Source organism: Poecilia latipinna, unplaced genomic scaffold, assembly GCF_001443285.1.
Source record: "Poecilia latipinna isolate Pla-1442-1.1 unplaced genomic scaffold, P_latipinna-1.0 Scaffold96, whole genome shotgun sequence".
NCBI classification, from domain to species: Eukaryota; Metazoa; Chordata; class Actinopteri; order Cyprinodontiformes; family Poeciliidae; genus Poecilia; species Poecilia latipinna.
Genome location: NW_015112712.1, coordinates 204064 through 222515, shown reverse-complemented (window position 1 = coordinate 222515; position 18452 = coordinate 204064). Strand labels below are relative to the sequence as shown.

Below are 18452 nucleotides of genomic sequence, written 5' to 3'. Positions count from 1 at the left end.
AACTATTGGAAATATTATGGGAGACGTCTCTAGTAGCTTAACACCTTTATAGAAATTAGCCCTTTCTTCTTCATAAAATACCAAAAACTCATTTAGATTGGATGAAGAGTATCTCAGAATATCAATTTCATCTAGTCTTGAAAATGTTTCCCACAATTTATAATCCAGTGAACTGTGGCGAATCGGTATATTCAACTGTGAGGAAACTAAGTATACGGAAAATATCCACAATCTCTTCTGAAAACAGGCTTGTTAAAGCAACATGTCTGTTGTCTTCTTCTTCTTGTTTTGACAAAATTATACAAAAGACAGCTGTCTCCTGTTCTCTCAGAGATCATATCTCCAACACCCACAGAAAGAAAACGGTACTCACTTGGCCACAGCAGTGAAAGCCAGCTCTACATTCAGTCCTGACCTGGCGCTGGTCTCCATAAAGGGAACCCCAAACTCCTGCAGAGTCAAAGCATTGAATGTTTATCAGTGTTTAGCTTTATTGTGCTCAGTGCTGATGTGACAGAGCTCGCACTAGAGCTTATAATGTCTGCAGCTTTACAACCTAATCTAAGGAAAGTCATACACATTTCGCAGGTCTTTACCTTAGCGAGCTTCTCGCCATCTTCTCTCTTCACCACCCGGTTATGAGTGGCATCAGCCTAAGGTGACAAAAAGTTTTATATTTATAAATTACCCCTAAAAAGATTAAAAAAAAAACTGTTTTTTTTTTTTTTTTTTTTACTTTGTTTGACCACTTGCCTTGTTTCCAAGCAGCATCAGCACCACGTCTTGTTGGGCATATTCATGGATCTCAGTCAGCCATGCCTGGCAAATGCAATAGGAACAAGAAACCAGAACATATAATAAATATCTGTTACAAAAAATGTCCCACCTTAAATAAAACATAAAAAAAACACAATACATGTAAACCTGATCTCAAACTTGACAAGAACAGCCTATTAAATTTAATATAATTGATAAAGAAAAAAAAGAGAGAGACTACTGCTTCTTTGGCAGGATAATAGATCAACAAGTAAAGAAGATAAAATAAAATAAAAAGCAAAAGAAAGCTTTTGAAGAGAGACACATTCAGTGTTACTGTGACAAACCAGGTTAATCAACACTGTCTGCTACATCCTGTCTGATACACAGGGGAAAGAAACAACCTGAAAGAAGAACAAACAGACCTGTGACTGTTTGCTCTGAGAGCAACAGAAACATTTTCTGCTATCTGGGTTCCTAAACAACATCATTTTCAGGCCCACATTTCTCTAAGTAATTGTTGAAAGACAACAAAAAATAAAAATGTAATTAAAGGAAAATAATAATAAAAAAAACAATTTCAGATTTTAAAGCACATGGCTACTCTCTTTCAAAACCTATACTATGTTATATTATATATTTTTTAAATATAGCACCTTTAGCCATTGGTTTAGATGAAAATTTGGATCTGTAAATTTGATTATTTTACTCATTTAGAATTCTGGTGATGAATTTGTGTTGGTAAAAAAGAAAGTTCCCCCCCCCCCACCTCAGGATCTGCCGTTTCCTCCCCAAAATCTCACACATCCAGTAGGTCCAGGAAATCTTTATGACTGTCAGTCTGATTTCCCAAAAGGCAGATACATTTTAACGCTGATTACTTAAGCTCCTTCATTTAAGTGTTCAATCTACTTCCTCCATTTTGGTGTTAATGCTTCAAAGATATGATTCTGGGGCCTCCGTCACACTGTGTCAAGAACAATCAAGGTCTGTTTCATGCTTTCAGTGCACAGGATCATGACAACCTTGAGAAAAATAAAGTCACAGAAACTTTTTCTCTTCACAAAACGAACAATACTTTCCACGCTGATGGGGCTGGACTTGCGTCATGACTTTAAGTTCAATAGAGATTTCAAGCTGGTCACAGGTGTGAGTGTGCAGGCTGGCATGTCTCTTTTAATTAGCTCTGGGATGGACTGCAGAACTGATGCTCTATAGATCTGTTTTTTTTTCTGCTGGAAAAAAGGTGCTACCTCTGGCATGCTGGTTTGAAAAAAACAAAAAAACAAACTAAAGTTAACAGCAGGGAGCTGTACAAAAGAGGTGTAGGGCTTGTATGCTTTGGAATATTTCAACGGCAAAGGTAATAATTCAGAGGCAGTGATCCCTTCACTATGGTTAGATCAGAGATATATAAAGTATTTAGTGACACACAGCAAAATGTGAACATGTCAGTATTTTTGGCTTTTGATTTGGGTAAGATTTGAATAACTGGTGACTTCTGTTATATTGCAAGAGAACAAGAACACATATTCCAGAGACATGTTTTTGTTGTGACTTTTACTCTGGCATCTTAAATATGTGCACAAAATCTGTTTTTGAAAACTGGTTTGACAAAAATGCATAAAAGAAAGTCTTTATTCATGCTCAATAATGTAATGAGATAAAATAAGACGATTTAATGGGGACACAACATTATTGGACGTGCATGACACTTTGATATTTTTATATATGTATACATACATCTAAGTTACAATGGCACTCTATAAGCAGCATGTTTATTGTAAGCTTTGAAAAATATTTTAAGTCATTGAAAGAAAATAGGTGCTAATTGACTTTATTGATCAACAGAGACACAAAGAAATTAAAATTTATTTTGAACTGATGTCCACTCTCAGGTTGAGACGAAGGTAAAATGGGGTTTGAAGCAAATGCTCTTTTGAGAACGCTTATAGTAAATAATTATTTTTAAAATGAAGTTCTCTGATTCAACCTGCTTGTAGCTACTTGCTTTGTTTCATTTTTTTTAGTAAGCTTTTACAAAAATCCTATAATTGCTCTTCACATGTACAACATTAGCTCTTTGATCGATTCTCTAATTCGCTGCGTTTCCTTTAGATCAATGAAGCATCATAATGGATTTGACGGCGGTTGAAGTGATGCAGTCCTGATGGACAGTCTGTGGTTTGCATACAGTAAAGCTGCTCCTTTGTGGGCTAAGTGGGAGTGAGTCCAAAGATCACTTGACGGGGCGTAGACCTGAATCTAATTCAAATTTACATAATTAATGCTTCTTCAATATTCTGTTGGGCTTTTTTTTTTTTTTTGGGAAAATATAAGAAAGAAACATTTCACATTTGATTTGGTTTGAAGCGAATCATGGATGATGACATCTGTCACCAAACCCTGCAGTATAATTTTTCCCACAACAAGAGCACTTGACCTGTATGAGGAAGGCTTTGCAGCTTGCCTCGGTTATTCTCTTCATATGCTTGGATGCTCTCGATAAATAATAGCTGGTAATATGATTTGGCTATTTATAGCATGCTCCCTCATGGGTCATTTCACAAATACAATCAGTGATTCCAGATGAGGCCACTTGTCACTTCCATTCAAGAGAATTAACTCTTCCCGCTGCGCTCACTTCACGGAAAAGAGATACAATCAGATGAGTACATCTGTAAACATTAGTTTCGGTAAATCCTAATGAAAGTCATTTTGTGAAGCTGTGCAATTCCTACTTGCTACAAATGTTGCAAATGTCCTGTCAGTGTTGGTAAAGAGTTAAGTGTTACGGGCTGTCAACAAGTGATTTTCTCGCATCTTTACAGCAAATCAGAAGCTATAAGATGCCAAATGCCTTTTCAAGTAAATATTCTATGCACAGTTATTCCTTGGTGGAAGAGTCTTTAATAAATTACAAGCACCTCCTCTTTATAACCACCCCTAACAGCAACACTGGAGGGAAACCTGTTAGATGTTGTAAATCCCTGAGACCGGTCTAGCTGGAGCTCCACTGCAAGAGCTTAGATCAAAGCAGGTTAAGGTTTTCAATTTGCTCAGTTAAAGTGCAGGAATAAATCTAACTGAACATCTCTGAACCAAGAATTTCAGACTCTAGATTTGCGAAGCTGTAAAATACACCCCCAAAAGACTTACAGCTGTAACTGTAGTGAAAGGTGGTTCAGCAAAGCTGCAACAAGGGAGACAGAATACAAAAGCACTTTGTACATTTTCAAAAGACATGAGCAAAAGTGTGTAAGTTTTATTTTATAGTTATACCCTACTTTGAGTTGGTCTACCATGTATATAAAAAAACCCTTCCTCTCTGTATATTTGTACTTAGTTTTTCAGTGATAAAACATACTTAGTGAAAAAGTAAGTACAAATATACAACATTCAAATTTCAGAGGCGTTTTTAATTCAAATCCTGATGGTACATATTTACTTTCATATTAAGGGTTATGTCTCAAATGCATTTAATTTCTTCCACATAACACGTTAAAAGTATTTTTTAAATACATAGAACCACACAGCAATTCAAGACGAATTAACTATGAGCTATGCAGCAAATGGGCATTCCAGTTTATCAGAACCAGTGTAGTGGTCATTAATGTGGCTGATGTCTCTCTTTGGGTTATGCTACCTATGAGTCATAGTTTATTATTTCAACCAAATTTATGAACGGGTACGGCAGTGGGCCACTGTCTGTGAGACAGCTGCACAAGCAAGAAGCCGTCACCTGCAGGAGTCATGAGAGGGAAACTGGATTACACACCAGTGTTGTTCAGGGAACGATTCCTGGAGACAGTCCAGAATTAAGATGTTTGGCCCTAATCACCAAATGTGTGCTTGATTAAAAAAAAACAAAAAAAACAACAAAAAAAAACAACAACAAAAAAAACACATTCAAATACTCAAGACTCAAAATATATCGAGACAAATGGATCCCTAAGCTAATGACACTAGGGTGCAGAAATAGAATGAAGAAAGGATTACACCATTCATCAACCTGTTATTACAGCAAAGTTGAGTTAATGTTGTGAAAATGACTTTGGTTTTGCATTTAAATCACAAGGAGCAACAAGAGAACAAACCTGACAGGTACTAATTACATATATTATTCCTTAGAGGGCCTCATAGCCATTAATTACTTGAAGATTAGGTTTTTTTGAGGTTGCATAATGTTGAGTTTGTTTACCAAGGTCATAATGGGACTGTATTTTATGCTGCTGGCTGGGTAATCATAAGTGACACTAGATTGGCCTGCTTATTGTTAGTGTATATGTCTATATGCCTGGGCTATTCAGCCTCCCTTTCAAACCGTTATGCTAAAACTATTCAACGCCTTATATAACTAATCATTGTACAGGGAAAATATGAACGTGTCTGATATCCTCTGTGGCCACTGGGAGAGAAGAAAAGGGCTGTTTGTTCAGTTTCAAGGCTAATGCCAAGATCTTTGGCCAAATGCTCTGGGAACCAAATGCCAATAAACTGCACAGAGTCAGGAGGTGATAAATTGCTTCACCTCCTTATTTGACTTACATTAAAGTTTCAAAAGAGTATTACCATTCAAATTCAGCTTGCTTTGTTTGTAGGAACCAATAAAAACGATCCAACACTCTGAGCTGTGAGTCAGGATAACAAATCCAGACAATTTAAAACTTCTCTGAATTTGGTATTGAGTCTAAAAGCGAGTCGAACAAACTAGGAGATCAAGTTCAAGGGAACTTGATCTCTAATACAGATGTCAAAACTGTATCTATAGTTACTTTAAGGTAAAAAATAACCCTAAATTTGAATTTGTTAATGAAGAGGAATGTTGAAAGATTTACAAAAGTCTTTAAAATTACCACGTTGCAATGTTTCCTCAGAGCCAGTGCATACTGCTATTGACAATTAACTCTGCTGCTTGTCTCATTCTGTAAATTCTTCTCAAGGATGAACAAAACTGATGGAGGTCCACAGTTTTTTTTTTCCCCCTGATGTTTTTGCTGAATTTTTTTTGATGTTTTCATAATGCCACATAAGGAAGCAGCATGTTTGAGGTGTTTCCTTATAAGACTTCCGCTCTACACAGGAAAAGTTAAGTCTCTCTACAACCCTGAGAAAGAACCGTTATGTTTTTATACAGGCTCACCTGTAAACTATATACTTGACGGATGTGAGAAATAGGCGACGCATGACCCAATCAGTCAAGCTTGCACTTCAGCTGGACTTCTGCTTTCTTAAAGTTACAATGCCAAAACAGTGACACCCGACAAAGAGACCCTGACAAAGTAAGGAAGCTTGATGCTATGTGTCAAAAAGGATGTTAAAAAGTAACAAGATGGAGACACCGTGTGAAGACAGAAGAAAAGACCGAAACATTTTAGAGGCGGCTGGCAGCTCTGGCATTAACAAGACAAGCTGTCACTCTGAACAGGTTGCAGAGCCTGCTCTCATGTTGATGTTTTAGTTTTCCTTTTGTTGTCACAGAGTTATTTTGTTCTCTTTCAGCTCACTTGATTTAAAAAAGACCTAACTCTTTAAAATTATATACAAGCTGATATGCAATTTGAGATGAAAATAATCTAATAATATAAGAGTGTTTTTTTTGTTGTTTCTTTTGTAAAAAGAAATGGGTCTGATACACACACACACACACACACACAAAAAAAAGATATCATTTTCTTAAACTGGTATAGTTTTAACCACAAGACCTGGTTTGGCAGTGCTGCTGTCATGTTTAAACCATGAGAAGTGAGCGTCTTCAAACGCCTTGAATTCCCTGATGCCTTCTAAGCTATAAAAACTAAGAAGCCTAATGCAAGCACACATGATCATTCTCTATGCTGAAAATCCCAGCTCTCGCTTTGACTACATTAACAAACCTTAAATCTTTTCCAAGTAGGCTTGGAGTTTTCCCTCACTTTGCAACTTTCCCGGTGTTGCTCTCTTGTCTAAGCAGATTTGCTACAGGGTTGACAATGCTATTCTTGCCCAGCTTTGATCAGAGGTTTACACAGAAAGGCAGAAGGCAGAAGTCTGCTCCCGACAACAGGCTGAGTCAGACTGAGCGACCCAGAGGAGCGGAGGGTGAAAGTAGGACTTCTCCCCTGAGAGGAGCTTTAAGCAGCTGAGCAAAACACAATGACACCGTGTCACTGACACACAGAGAAACACTGGCACACCGACGGAGAAACAGGCAAACCTGCAGTTGTTTAAAAAAATATGGAAACTGTTTTAATCAACATCTTTAGGAAGTAACAGAGATAAGGTAAGGGATGCTTCTGTAGTAAAACCTTTGTATAATAATAATAATAATAATAATAATAATAATAATAATAATAATAATAATAATAATAATAATAACTATAAAAAAAAAACTTTATTTCTTTGTGAAAAAGCTAATATATTCTTATATTCAGTCTACAAGAATATAGAGTATAAAATATTCTTATAGACAGATGAGCTGTGAAAAGCTGGAGTCACACTCAAGATAAGGAGAACAATGAAGACATATCCAGTTGCCAATCATAAAACACCCAAATCAATGAACAACATTTATGTAAAAAGAAATGGCTACCATTTCCCGTGTTTTTATACATTCCCAAGTCAATATGTTTTTTTTTTTTCAAAAACTATATTCACAAATCTTTAACTTTCATTTAAAAAAGAAAGAAAAAACCCCAACAAATTTCAGCTTTTTGTCATGTCACTTTGGCTCACTATCACTATGTTAACTGTAAGAAAAAAACTTTATTTTGCATAGAGAGAAGTCCAGGTAAACAGCCTGTTAGCCATTAAGACAAATAACAAAACAACAGAATTAAGGGAGACTACTGGGCTTCTCAGCTCATTAAGCAAATTAAGGGCATTAAGTAAAAGTGCCTTCAAGTTGATCTCAGCACATCTAAAAACACTTAGTGTTTGTACAGAGGGAAATGAGACAGGACTGGGCGACATAAGTCTCTGCTTTATGAAGCACCACATCGATACGTGCTCATCATAATTTTGGTCTTTCTGGATCCAGGAGTATTGCTATGTTGACAAGGAGGAAGAGTGTAAAACAATACAGATTCAGAATTTAACGAATCTTCACATTAAAAAAAATGACAAAGCCCAAATAGCACTATAATCACGTGCTTACACAGTTTAATGTAAGTCTATTGAAGATACTGTGGAACCAGATGTTTTTGCACAGCAGGACACTAAGATTTAATTTGACAGCTAAGGCCTGCAGTCTGACGTCCAGCGTCGTCCACTGCTACAGTCAGAGATGTAAAGGTTGCCGACTATTAACACTACACTCTCTCAAAATTACGAATGCATGAAAACGAAGCTGAATAACTGAAATTTTAACATGAAGCCTATGATGAAGGGGGCGCCAAGAGTCAAGTGCCAGTAAAGTGGAGACTGGTCGCAAGAGGATTGTAAAGTTTCTTCACTGCAATGAAAAAAATGACTCAAGTCATTAGGAAAAACCTTAGCATCACAAAAACAACTTAAAATGTGCAGTTACATACAAAATGTACTGTTTCAGACACACAATGTGATTCTCATATATAAATCTCTGTTGTTTCTTCCACCATTTTTAAAATGGAGTTTTGCCTCGAGTCTATTTTCTGTCAGTCGTGATATTGTATTTCAGGTGCTTTGTTGCACTTTTTATGACAAACACAGTTCTTTGAAAAAAAAAAAAAAGAAAGAAAATCTCTGTTCACATGACATCCATTCAGGTGAGGTAGGCAAGATTCTTTTCAAGTTAACAAGATCCAAATTATAAATGGATTTTCTTGAGTTTCCATATGACTGACCAAACCAAAGTTTTGATATGTATATATGGAGACAAGCTGACAAAGACAACAAAAGGCATTTTTACATCTTCAGTTTTTCATGCAAACTACCATGAAATTGAATAGATTTCCTAGTTTATAGGTTGAACTTTGAACAGTCCATGTGTCAAATAAATATAGCTTAATCTAAAGTATTGAATTGTAGCTCTGGCTGTATGATTCAGGCAGTATAACAAAAGCAACTATATGAGGACGATGTGATGCTTTCTTTCCAAGATAAAGAGATTTTTCTAACCACTTTAGTCCTTTTAAATGGGACACCTTTAACCGATTCATGGAATAGAGGAACTGCAGTTATCTGCTGGAAAAGACTCCGCCGCAAACAAACAGCAAGCAGCCGTAAAATCCATCTTGCATTGTTTGTGAGCACATACAGTAATCGCCCCATCTGTTTTGTCGCAGTGCTCCCTACATTCAAAGTAAATTGGAATATCCACAGAGAACGGCAGCCTGAGCACTGCAGGCCTCTTTTACCTGCAAGACGTATACATGCACAGCAACACTGCACTGGCTGCTGCCTACATGTCAACTCATAGACTGGAGCTGTAGCCGCTTGTTCAACACACTACTGGAGTCATTGCAAAGACTAGTGTACATCGTGGCTTAGTCCACCTGTATTGAACCTGATGGTGTGTAAAAATTCTTAAGTCGCAAAACCTAGAATGAGTCACTCTTCAAATGCCGGCACATCCTCTTATTATAAATAATTGCTATTTGACTTTATATCACTGCATTATTTACAGACAGTTTCTCTCATCACCATCTGGTGTGCTGGTGCCATGACATTTAACTAGCAGCGATGTGGTAGGCAGGCGGCCATTTCATTTGAAGCCAGAGCATGCCCTGGGGACAGACAGAGAGATGAATGAAAACAAGCAGCCGAATGTTTCATCTCCCTCAAGGCTTTCATTGTGTTTCCACAACACAGACGCGTACGCATGAAGCATTGGAACATCAGCACGTGCAATCTCACACCAAGACTTGCAAGCAAGAAGAGATCATTTAGTAGTCAGTGTAAAGGCTTTGGTGTTCAACACAGAGCATTATGTTATATTTACAGGGCTACAAAGTGGGCTTTCTAATTTGGGCTGAAGCAAGTCAATATCCAATCAGTGAGGTTTTGTTTTTGGCAGCCTATTCATTTGGATATGACTGACTAATTTTGAACATAAACACATAAAATGTCTACATCGTTTGGTTCAAAATCAGACAGTACAGAAAACAAAGTAGGACTTTTTCAGCAGATAGGTATAAAAAAAAAATAGAAAATGCTGGCACTCATAATGCTTGTTTATATTCTGGTTTCTACAGCTGCATCGATCGATATTTATTGTGCATTCTGGTCGGTGCAGCTGATCAAGTATGTGAATGTTATGAACAATATACGTGAAATGCACAGAAAAATGCAATCAGTGTTGTATTTTGTTCTTCTAATTTATATAAACTTCTGCTTGCAATAATGATTGATGCTCCTGACCTGAGAAATGCTGCAGTAACTATCATATGTATTTATTAAAGAGACCACATTTTGAGAAAGGGTGAAATAAACAAAAGGTAACAGGTTTTTCTTTTCAAATGTCAACCCCATCCAAAAACAACATAGGCATGCATGTCACTGAGCACCTTTCCCATCTACATGAAGTACAGCACAGCTGCAGGTGCATATATGAATACATATGTAAAGTGGTATAAAATATGTGGAAGGCTCCCACAACATTTCAATATGACCATGGCGAGGAGACCTCTGCTTTCCAACACTATTACTGATACTAACAACACATTTCATTTAAAACACTCCTTTCGGGACACACAAGGTCACCTAAATAAAATAAAAGAAACATATTTAAAAAGATAAAACATTAAAGAAAATTTAGAGAGTAAAATGATGGGACGTGTTAATCAATCAAAGTGAAAATGCTTGTATGAACAGTTGGGTTTTCAGTCAGGAAAGAAAAAAAAAATGCCAGAGAGTCCCCGGAGTGATTGGGGAAATCAAGTCGTTGTTGAAGCCTATGAAGAAATCATGTGTTGAACCCATTGAACGTGCCACTTCATTTGATTAGTGCATTTGGTTGCACATTTACAGAATGGAAAAGGTTTATATTCACAAAGCCACATTCACTTAGAGTGTTTAATGCTCTTTTATCCTAAAAAGAAAAAGGACTACAACTGATTAATACTTTATTTTTTTTACCCCAGAGGGAAATAATCATGTATCTAATGAAAAGCATCAAGTTGCTGTATGACTTAAGACATCCAATCCAAACTTCAGAACAATAATGAAATTGTTCATTATGCTAACAAATAAAGTTCCTGGAGCTACATAAGGGATTATAAAAAAGTTGTGTCTTGCATTTCATTAAAATCACTCAACTAATGCCATAGTGCAAAAATCATTAAATCATTAATTATTATTATTATTTGTTTTGCCTTTTTCCAGGGGCAATATCTCACAGAAGCTTTCAATGGCTTATTTTCTAACTTCCTGTGCCTGCAAGCTGCGCCGAGGTGCTAAAACTAATGGTTAAAAACTAATCTTCAACAAATATTTTGTCTTTTATGTTTTTTCATGAGGTTTAAAAGTTTCAGTTAAGTGTGTGTATCTTTTGGCAACCAAAATAGCAGCAGCAGAAGAAGCTACAGGCCCCCTATTAACATGTTAATGACAATAAAATCACCAAACGTCTAAATCACACCACAAGAGCCAGGCTGATTTTTAGAAGACTAAGAGACAGATTACTAGCAATGGCAGCCCGCATAGGCTTTAATGAAGTAAAATAAAATTGCCCCTATGTTTTGTTTAAAGGACTGAGTTGCAATCTAGAGCTAAAATAAAACAATTTGCAAATTTTATTTTCAAACTTCCTAAAACAGAGCAATGATATTTCAGGAAAGTGACTGAATGTATAGTTAAATTGTTTTGACTGAGCCTTTCATGCCTTATATTTTAAGCCTCTCTCTCTAAAAATGATGAACAGCTTCAATAATGGTAACGCCATGGTTTTCCAACTGCCTCACTAAGGAGACAGTGACAGAATACAAAAACGAACAGATCCGAGGGTAGAAAATATATATTTTTTTATTTCCATCTAATTTATATCTTTCCCTCAGAGCGACATTTATCACCATTAGTGTTCAATAACCTGAGTTAATGCTCGTTAGACAGCGGCATGCCAGCAGGCATCTGGGGCTTGTAGCCAGGATTTCTTATTTCACTAACAGACGCTGAATACATGTGCAGTAGATGAATGTAGAGGAGGGGAGGAACGATGTCATTCTGTGCTTCCTAAGAATACGCAGATTCAATGGGAGACTAGAAAAGTGCTTTTTAAAATAATGATGCGCAACAACCTCAAGTTTCAGGTTTTGAAGTTTGGGCTTTTAAACTATACGTGCGAACACTTCGGAGGCATTCTTAAAGTTGTGAACTTGTGGCATTTTCTTTTTCACTAACAATTCTGCAAAATACCACTGCAGGATTTTCAAATACATAAACTCTTAAAACAATAAAATAAATAAACAAACAAATAAATAATAATAATAAAATCTTGGAAGGCTTTCTTTTTATGTATTTGGGTCAATATTGCCAATCAAGGCAGCAACAATCAACACAAGATTTGTGATTCTGGCTATTTCCAACATTTGAGGAGATAGTTGGCATTAGTGTCAGATTTTTTAAAGCAATTTCATCTCTTGCGCCAGACTTTTCTTTTGGGGAGTACTGCTCAGTTTTTAGAAGAAAATAATGAAAATCAGACAAAGCTGAGCAAGGACTTCAACCTAACTTCTTTGGGGTAGAGTTTGACAATTTCCAACCCGTGACGAATACTGCATATGGTGACGAGGACAATGGTTGAATCTAAAATTATAATTACTACAGACTGAATGTTTCCACTTGATTAATTTCTATTCTGTCTTAAGTGGGGGCTAAGTTATAGGACTGGCCTCATCAGTAATTCGCCATCAGTCCTGCCAGGATGCATCGTTGGAACATAATTTTCAGTTCCAGCTTCTTATTTAAATGCACTGGAAAAAAACAAAACAAAACAAAACTATATAACAGAGCTGTTGCAGGTTGCTTTCAGTTAAATTGGATGTTTCTTTCCAGAACATAGAATGGACATAATAAGCATAACTCTGACCAAATAAAATCTGTCCTATTTTATGTATTAAGTGTTAAATTAATAGAATAAATAATTGTGGCCTGTCGCTGCGTAATGTCTAGGGAGATTTTAGATATGTTTTACAGAAAAGTAGGGTTAATGCTTACAATTTAGAAAACTTTTAGTACAGATGATTTTACTAATGGACTCAACAAAAAAAAAAAAAGGTTGGAGAAAAACTGAGTTTTTCTCTACAATGAGGTAAAAAAAAAAGACAGATTTACCTGGAGCTGCTGTAACTGATACTTATATCACATTTGTATATCAGCACAGTCAGTAGAGGTGTCCCATTCAGAGGGAGGCTTGAAGGAAACATAATAAATTTCATGTTTCATAGCTGTGTTGTGAATATCTCTATGTCTCCTCCCCCAAAAGGATGAATTGAAATAATGTGCTGTACCTCAGATGAACAACATAGTTCTGATGGTTTAAATGAGCAACACTAATTAACTTGGGTTAAAGGAGATGAGCTAAGATAGACAGTTTGCTGTCACGATACTCTCATGTCTGAGTACACATTCAAAGTTGGCCTACAGTAGAAAACCTGACGGTTTTTTTTCGGGATAGATGGGATCCTGGTGGAAAACAAAGCCTGGAGTCCCGTGTGCTGTTCCATAAAAAAAATGCACAAGACTTTCTGTAGCTCCACTGCCTCACCAAAAAAGGGTAGGAGACAGTGTGTCAGATTGCTGACAGTTACTCATCCTCCCCTGTGTAGCTGCCAAACAAATTCTTCTTCCCGGCAGTCTGTGCTCAGACTTTTGTTTTGCTCTTTGCTCGCATCTGAACTTGAAAAGCATCTTGCCTGCTTCAGGGATCACTCAAAGCATAAAGGAACATCACATTTCTCTACAGTCTAGGATCAAACTGCCTCTTCTTCCATTAGAGCCCGTCGGTCCCCCTGAAAGAGCAATTTTTGTGTACAATGTCAAATACAGCAGCTGAAAATTGCCTCTCTTCAAGCTGTAAGATACACTTACTTCGCAAACAGAAACCACAGATACATCGGCTGAAACAACTTGAACCTTTTCGACAGCAGACGGTGCACGAAACGAACATAACATGGGAAATGGTGGCTTAGAAAGGCAGCAATTTTAAAAGCTCCAGTGTTGAACTGCGACATGCTTTATTTTCAAAAGATGAAGAGTTTCTGTTCAGCTTGTGTTCCAATGTAAAAGCTGTTTTTATTCATCTGAAATAGAAAAAAAACTGTTTTTATTTTTTTGCCATTATTTTGCTGTAGGGAGGTTGCAATTACTACTTTTATTGATTACAATTGGTATTTTTCGCTTTAAACCTTCAGAGGGCATTCAGTTTGACTGCACATGCATCTCCTTAAATCCCCCCAGTGTGAAGCTGACATTTCTTGTTTCCTGCCTAGTCCAATCACTTTGTCAATACAAACAGAAAAATCCAAAGCTTAGACCGTGTGGACACAAATGATCAACCAGCTGTGTTACAGTTTTCCTGTGGGATGTTAGTCTTTCCAAATATTATTGCGCAACCTCGTTCAGAGCTTTTGTGGTCAGGGCAAGAGCAAAGCTGCATTTTATGGATTCACGTACTTTTCAGTTACCTCCAATCAGAAAGGTGTATGCTCTGGGTTAGAACTGCTGTCAATCCACTTATTATATGAATGATATGATATAATAATTCTATGTTGGAAACTATCATTGTGTTTCAGTCCCACCTGGACTCAGCTGGCAGCTTTCTGTGTAGAGTTGTCATGCTTGCTCCTGCAACACTAAAACTCAGTATTTGGAAAGGTGGAGCATTTCAGGAATAGTCATATTTAATATATAAGTGAGAATTTAATATTGCCTTGGAAGTGGGCCAGCTCACTGAACAATAATTCTTAAGTTTAATCAAATTCAGGAGATAAATCTCCCTGCAGAGGAGAGGTTAACCAAATTGCTTGAAAGGCACACAACTGCAGGAAATAGATTAAGAGGTACAGCATAATGTAAAGTCTGGAGGAAAGAGAGGTCAGGTTAAAAGCATTAGCTTTCTACAGATTCTTCTTGCCCGAAGAGTGATACATGTAGCTGCCTGGGACTGCTGAATGTTCACATTCAGCTTACAAGTTATATTTCTCCTTCAGCAGGCAATACAGTCCAGTCAGAGACTCTTCAAATGCACGGAGAGACCAAAATCTGAAATCTTGCCGGGTCACATTCAGTCCCCATACTCTAAATCTTTCTATCTTATCTTTCTATGCCCAGAAAACACAACCAGAATTCTGCTTACAGTATTAGTGGTGATATCTGGAGGGCAATTTGATTGAAAGCGCAACAGCAAGTGTTCCAGTAAGAAATAAGAGAAAAGGGTTCGAGTCAACCAACAATTATTCAGTCAAATAAGAGCGTTTAAAAAGAAAAACAAATTACAAACCCGTATATTGTCAAAAGACGATCTGTTGGTGACGTCATACAGCAAGAGCAGAGCTGGAAGACACAAAAATGGATTAAGTTGAAAACACTTTGATAAGCTTCTCACCAAATTTTTTTTTTTGTGTGTGTTACTAAAAAAATCTGGTTAAGCTCACATTATTCTTTAGCAGCTCATGGAACAGGAAAATGAAATGGATCATAAACCATATAATAATACTCATTTGGGAGAGCTGCTGTTTGTTGTCATTCAATGGTTCGGAACCGGATCAGGGAAAATAAAAGGTTGTTTGTTGCATGACTGTGTTAAGTCCTGTGCATCTCTGCTGTCTTAAAATCTTGCCACACTAGAATGTGTAAATAATAGATCATTTAATGGCTGACATCAGCTTCTATTTGAGAGGAAATAAAACATTTTCTTTTGGCATTTGTTTTGCAATTTGAGGAGAGAGGCTGCATTAGTTTAAAACAACAAAGATAATATAATGTACAAAACGCTGAGAACAAACTTTATGTCTGTTGTTTCCTGTTTGCAGCAAAAATAATATTTGAATATTTATGACAAGTTAAGTCATTTTAAGCCAGACTGTTGGCGGAAGAGAAAATTAACTTCAACAATAAAGTTCAACCATGATAAAAAGTCATTCAGCTGCTGTGGTTTATCATTTGCACAACATGCTGGAGTTTAGTAATAACTTGAAAATGACTTCTTACAGGCTTACAGACAAGTGAGAACCACCACTAAGAATTTGCTAAACTATAAAGATAAAACCTGTAAGATGTGTCCAAACTTCTAGTCTCACAAACAAACACTGAGCAACACGTGATGACTGATTACAGAACATCAAAGAGTCCCTGAATCCTGAATGTGCCGTCTTTCCCTTTTTGAACAGAGTTATAAAACCTCAGTACTTGACAAACACTGCAGAGTGGAAGTAAATACTCACCTCTAAACCAACATGTCTTAGAAAAATAACTGGCATAAATTCTTGTTTTGATGGCAAGGGAACAACCTTTGAAAGTTCAATCAAAACAACACTTAACTACGTTCAGGCCCATAAAACCTCTATAAATGTGCAATAATTTAATGGTGTTTGCTTAGAGTGTCGACACGACACAAATCTTAACTTTAGCAATGAGACAGAAGTCCAATTTAAATCTAGTTCAATGCATACCAATTATATATGGCCTTGATTTGAAGGTAAATAAATTAAGTTAGAATATATGAATTAGTACTTTGAAAACCAGCTGCCTCAGATATTAGTTTTCAATCTGAGCACATGTTAATTGACAAGGAAGAAAGTCGTCTTTGTGTTTTGTATTAAAAAATAAATAAAAATCAGGAAGAACCAAACACCCGAAAGTCAGCTCAAACTTGTGAAACTCAAATTATTGTACTTTTGTATCAGAATCAATATACCACAATTTGAGAGATATTTATTAAATGGTTAATAAACAAAAAACCTTACTGCAACATAAGAGTTAACCATGGTTTCACACACTATTAATAATCACAAGATGTATTTTTTGTCCCTAGAAACTGTAAATCAGCAAAGGAGGTATGAGTTTCTCACCATGAGCATCCCGATAGTAGGCATGGGTGACACTGCGGAAGCGCTCCTGTCCAGCTGTGTCCCAGATCTGGAGACAAGATAAGAAATAGAAATTAAAGTAAAAAACAAAAAGAAACTCATATTTTTTTGCTATGAGTTGATGTTAAAACAATGACATGATTTACTTTGATGATCCAGTGTGAGCATGAAATTCCTACTTTACTGTTTTTACTAAAAAATTTACATGATTTGCTTTCATCTGTGGTGAAATACTAAGAGTTGTGGATGTGATTCTTGATCAAAGCATTTTTAAGTGAATGGTATCAGAGTCCCTGGCTAAACTCTCCTCCCAAAAGCTGCCAATGTGCTGTGAGTAATTTTATTTAATTCATCTAGGTTTCCCCTTCCAGCCTGTGTTTTTCAGTGTTTTCAGTTAAAGATAGACCGAATGGCACCTGCTCTTTATGTTTGTCTCAGATATCTATAGATAACTGCATGTATAAGAGAGAAACATTCAAAACAAAGTTTTACATTTTGAAGTAGGCTAGAAAAAAAAATCTTCAAAGTTTTATCTGTAATTCAAAAAAAATATAAAGGTTTGAGCCAAATTATCAACAAGTCATATCAAAACAGAAAGTGCTAGAGTCACCCTGCAACTTCAGTAATAGCTCGTTCTAAAATCAGTTGGATTAATCACTTTATTTTATTAAGACTGTAGATATATGTATGTATCCAGATGATAAAATCAAATTAAAAAGCGATCTATGCTGTAGATAATAAGTTGTGACATTTTAGATGTTTTTCTGAGTTCACTCAAGCTGAATAAACTAGTCCAAAACCATTTTGCTACAAAGCAAAATGGATAGGGATGATTGGCTTGATATTTGCAAATATTGATATACATGGGACAAAAAGTGCAAAAATAATTGGACATCCCTAATAAATTATGATCAGAGTGTCAACAGTAAAGCTACTTTAAATTCGTGTTCTAGTCACAGTTTTGTTCACACTAAAATTATGTTCGGTCTCTTCAAAGCTTTGTTTTGATCTGTGCCTCCTGATAAAAATACCAGTCGCAGTAATTGCTTATTTGATTCATCTCCTACATCCATTTTGTTTTGGAGCCAGTTTTCTGAAACCAGCTTTGAGTTGTGAATCTAACAAAAACAGACAAGGTCTGCCATCTGAAGTAGATGTGTATGCATAACTTTAAATCAAACCAGGTTAAAAAAAAATCAAAAAAATCACAGAAACTCACATTTTTATTTGACTTGTTATTTCCAAGTATTTATTATTTTATTTTTTATTAAAAGGCAACTGTTTGATAATTTTCTGAGTTGTAGCAAGGCCATCTCTCTAGTTTGAGTCCAAACCACAAAAATAAAATAACCGAGTTAACTATGCTTCCAAAACAGTTCAAGCCACTAAAGATTTCTGCACAATTGAAGAGCACTGTTATATCTTTTTATTTCACTCTATAGTTTACCTCTTTTATATTAAATCGATAAAATAAACAATTATAAATGTAGCTGGCCACACAGAACCTAGTAAAGTCTGTTATCTCACAGACATTTTTAACTGGCTGTGTTGTACACCAGTATCGACCATAACATTAAAAAGCTACACATCTGTTTGATGCAAACCAGGCAAGACAGACTCTGCTCACAATTTGGGTCCAATTATGTTTTAACCTATTTTTCTATTGCAAGAGCAATGCTGTTTTGATCTTTGAATGCTTTTATCTACATACCT

General features: G+C 36.3%; 1 protein-coding gene across 2 annotated transcripts in view; it reads right to left on the bottom strand.

Annotated features, from left to right (window-relative positions):
• The window catches only part of LOC106942450 (ras-related protein Rab-26), a 37205-nt gene that overhangs the window by 555 nt on the left and 18198 nt on the right, over positions 1-18452 (bottom strand). For both annotated transcript variants that reach the window (XM_015025727.1, XM_015025734.1), the window contains 5 exons: positions 16722-16788; positions 15152-15204; positions 754-819; positions 597-653; positions 374-450 (listed from right to left, as the gene is read on the bottom strand). In XM_015025727.1, the coding sequence (XP_014881213.1) occupies positions 374-450; positions 597-653; positions 754-819; positions 15152-15204; positions 16722-16788 (320 nt within the window). The remainder of the gene's footprint in view (positions 1-373; positions 451-596; positions 654-753; positions 820-15151; positions 15205-16721; positions 16789-18452) is intronic.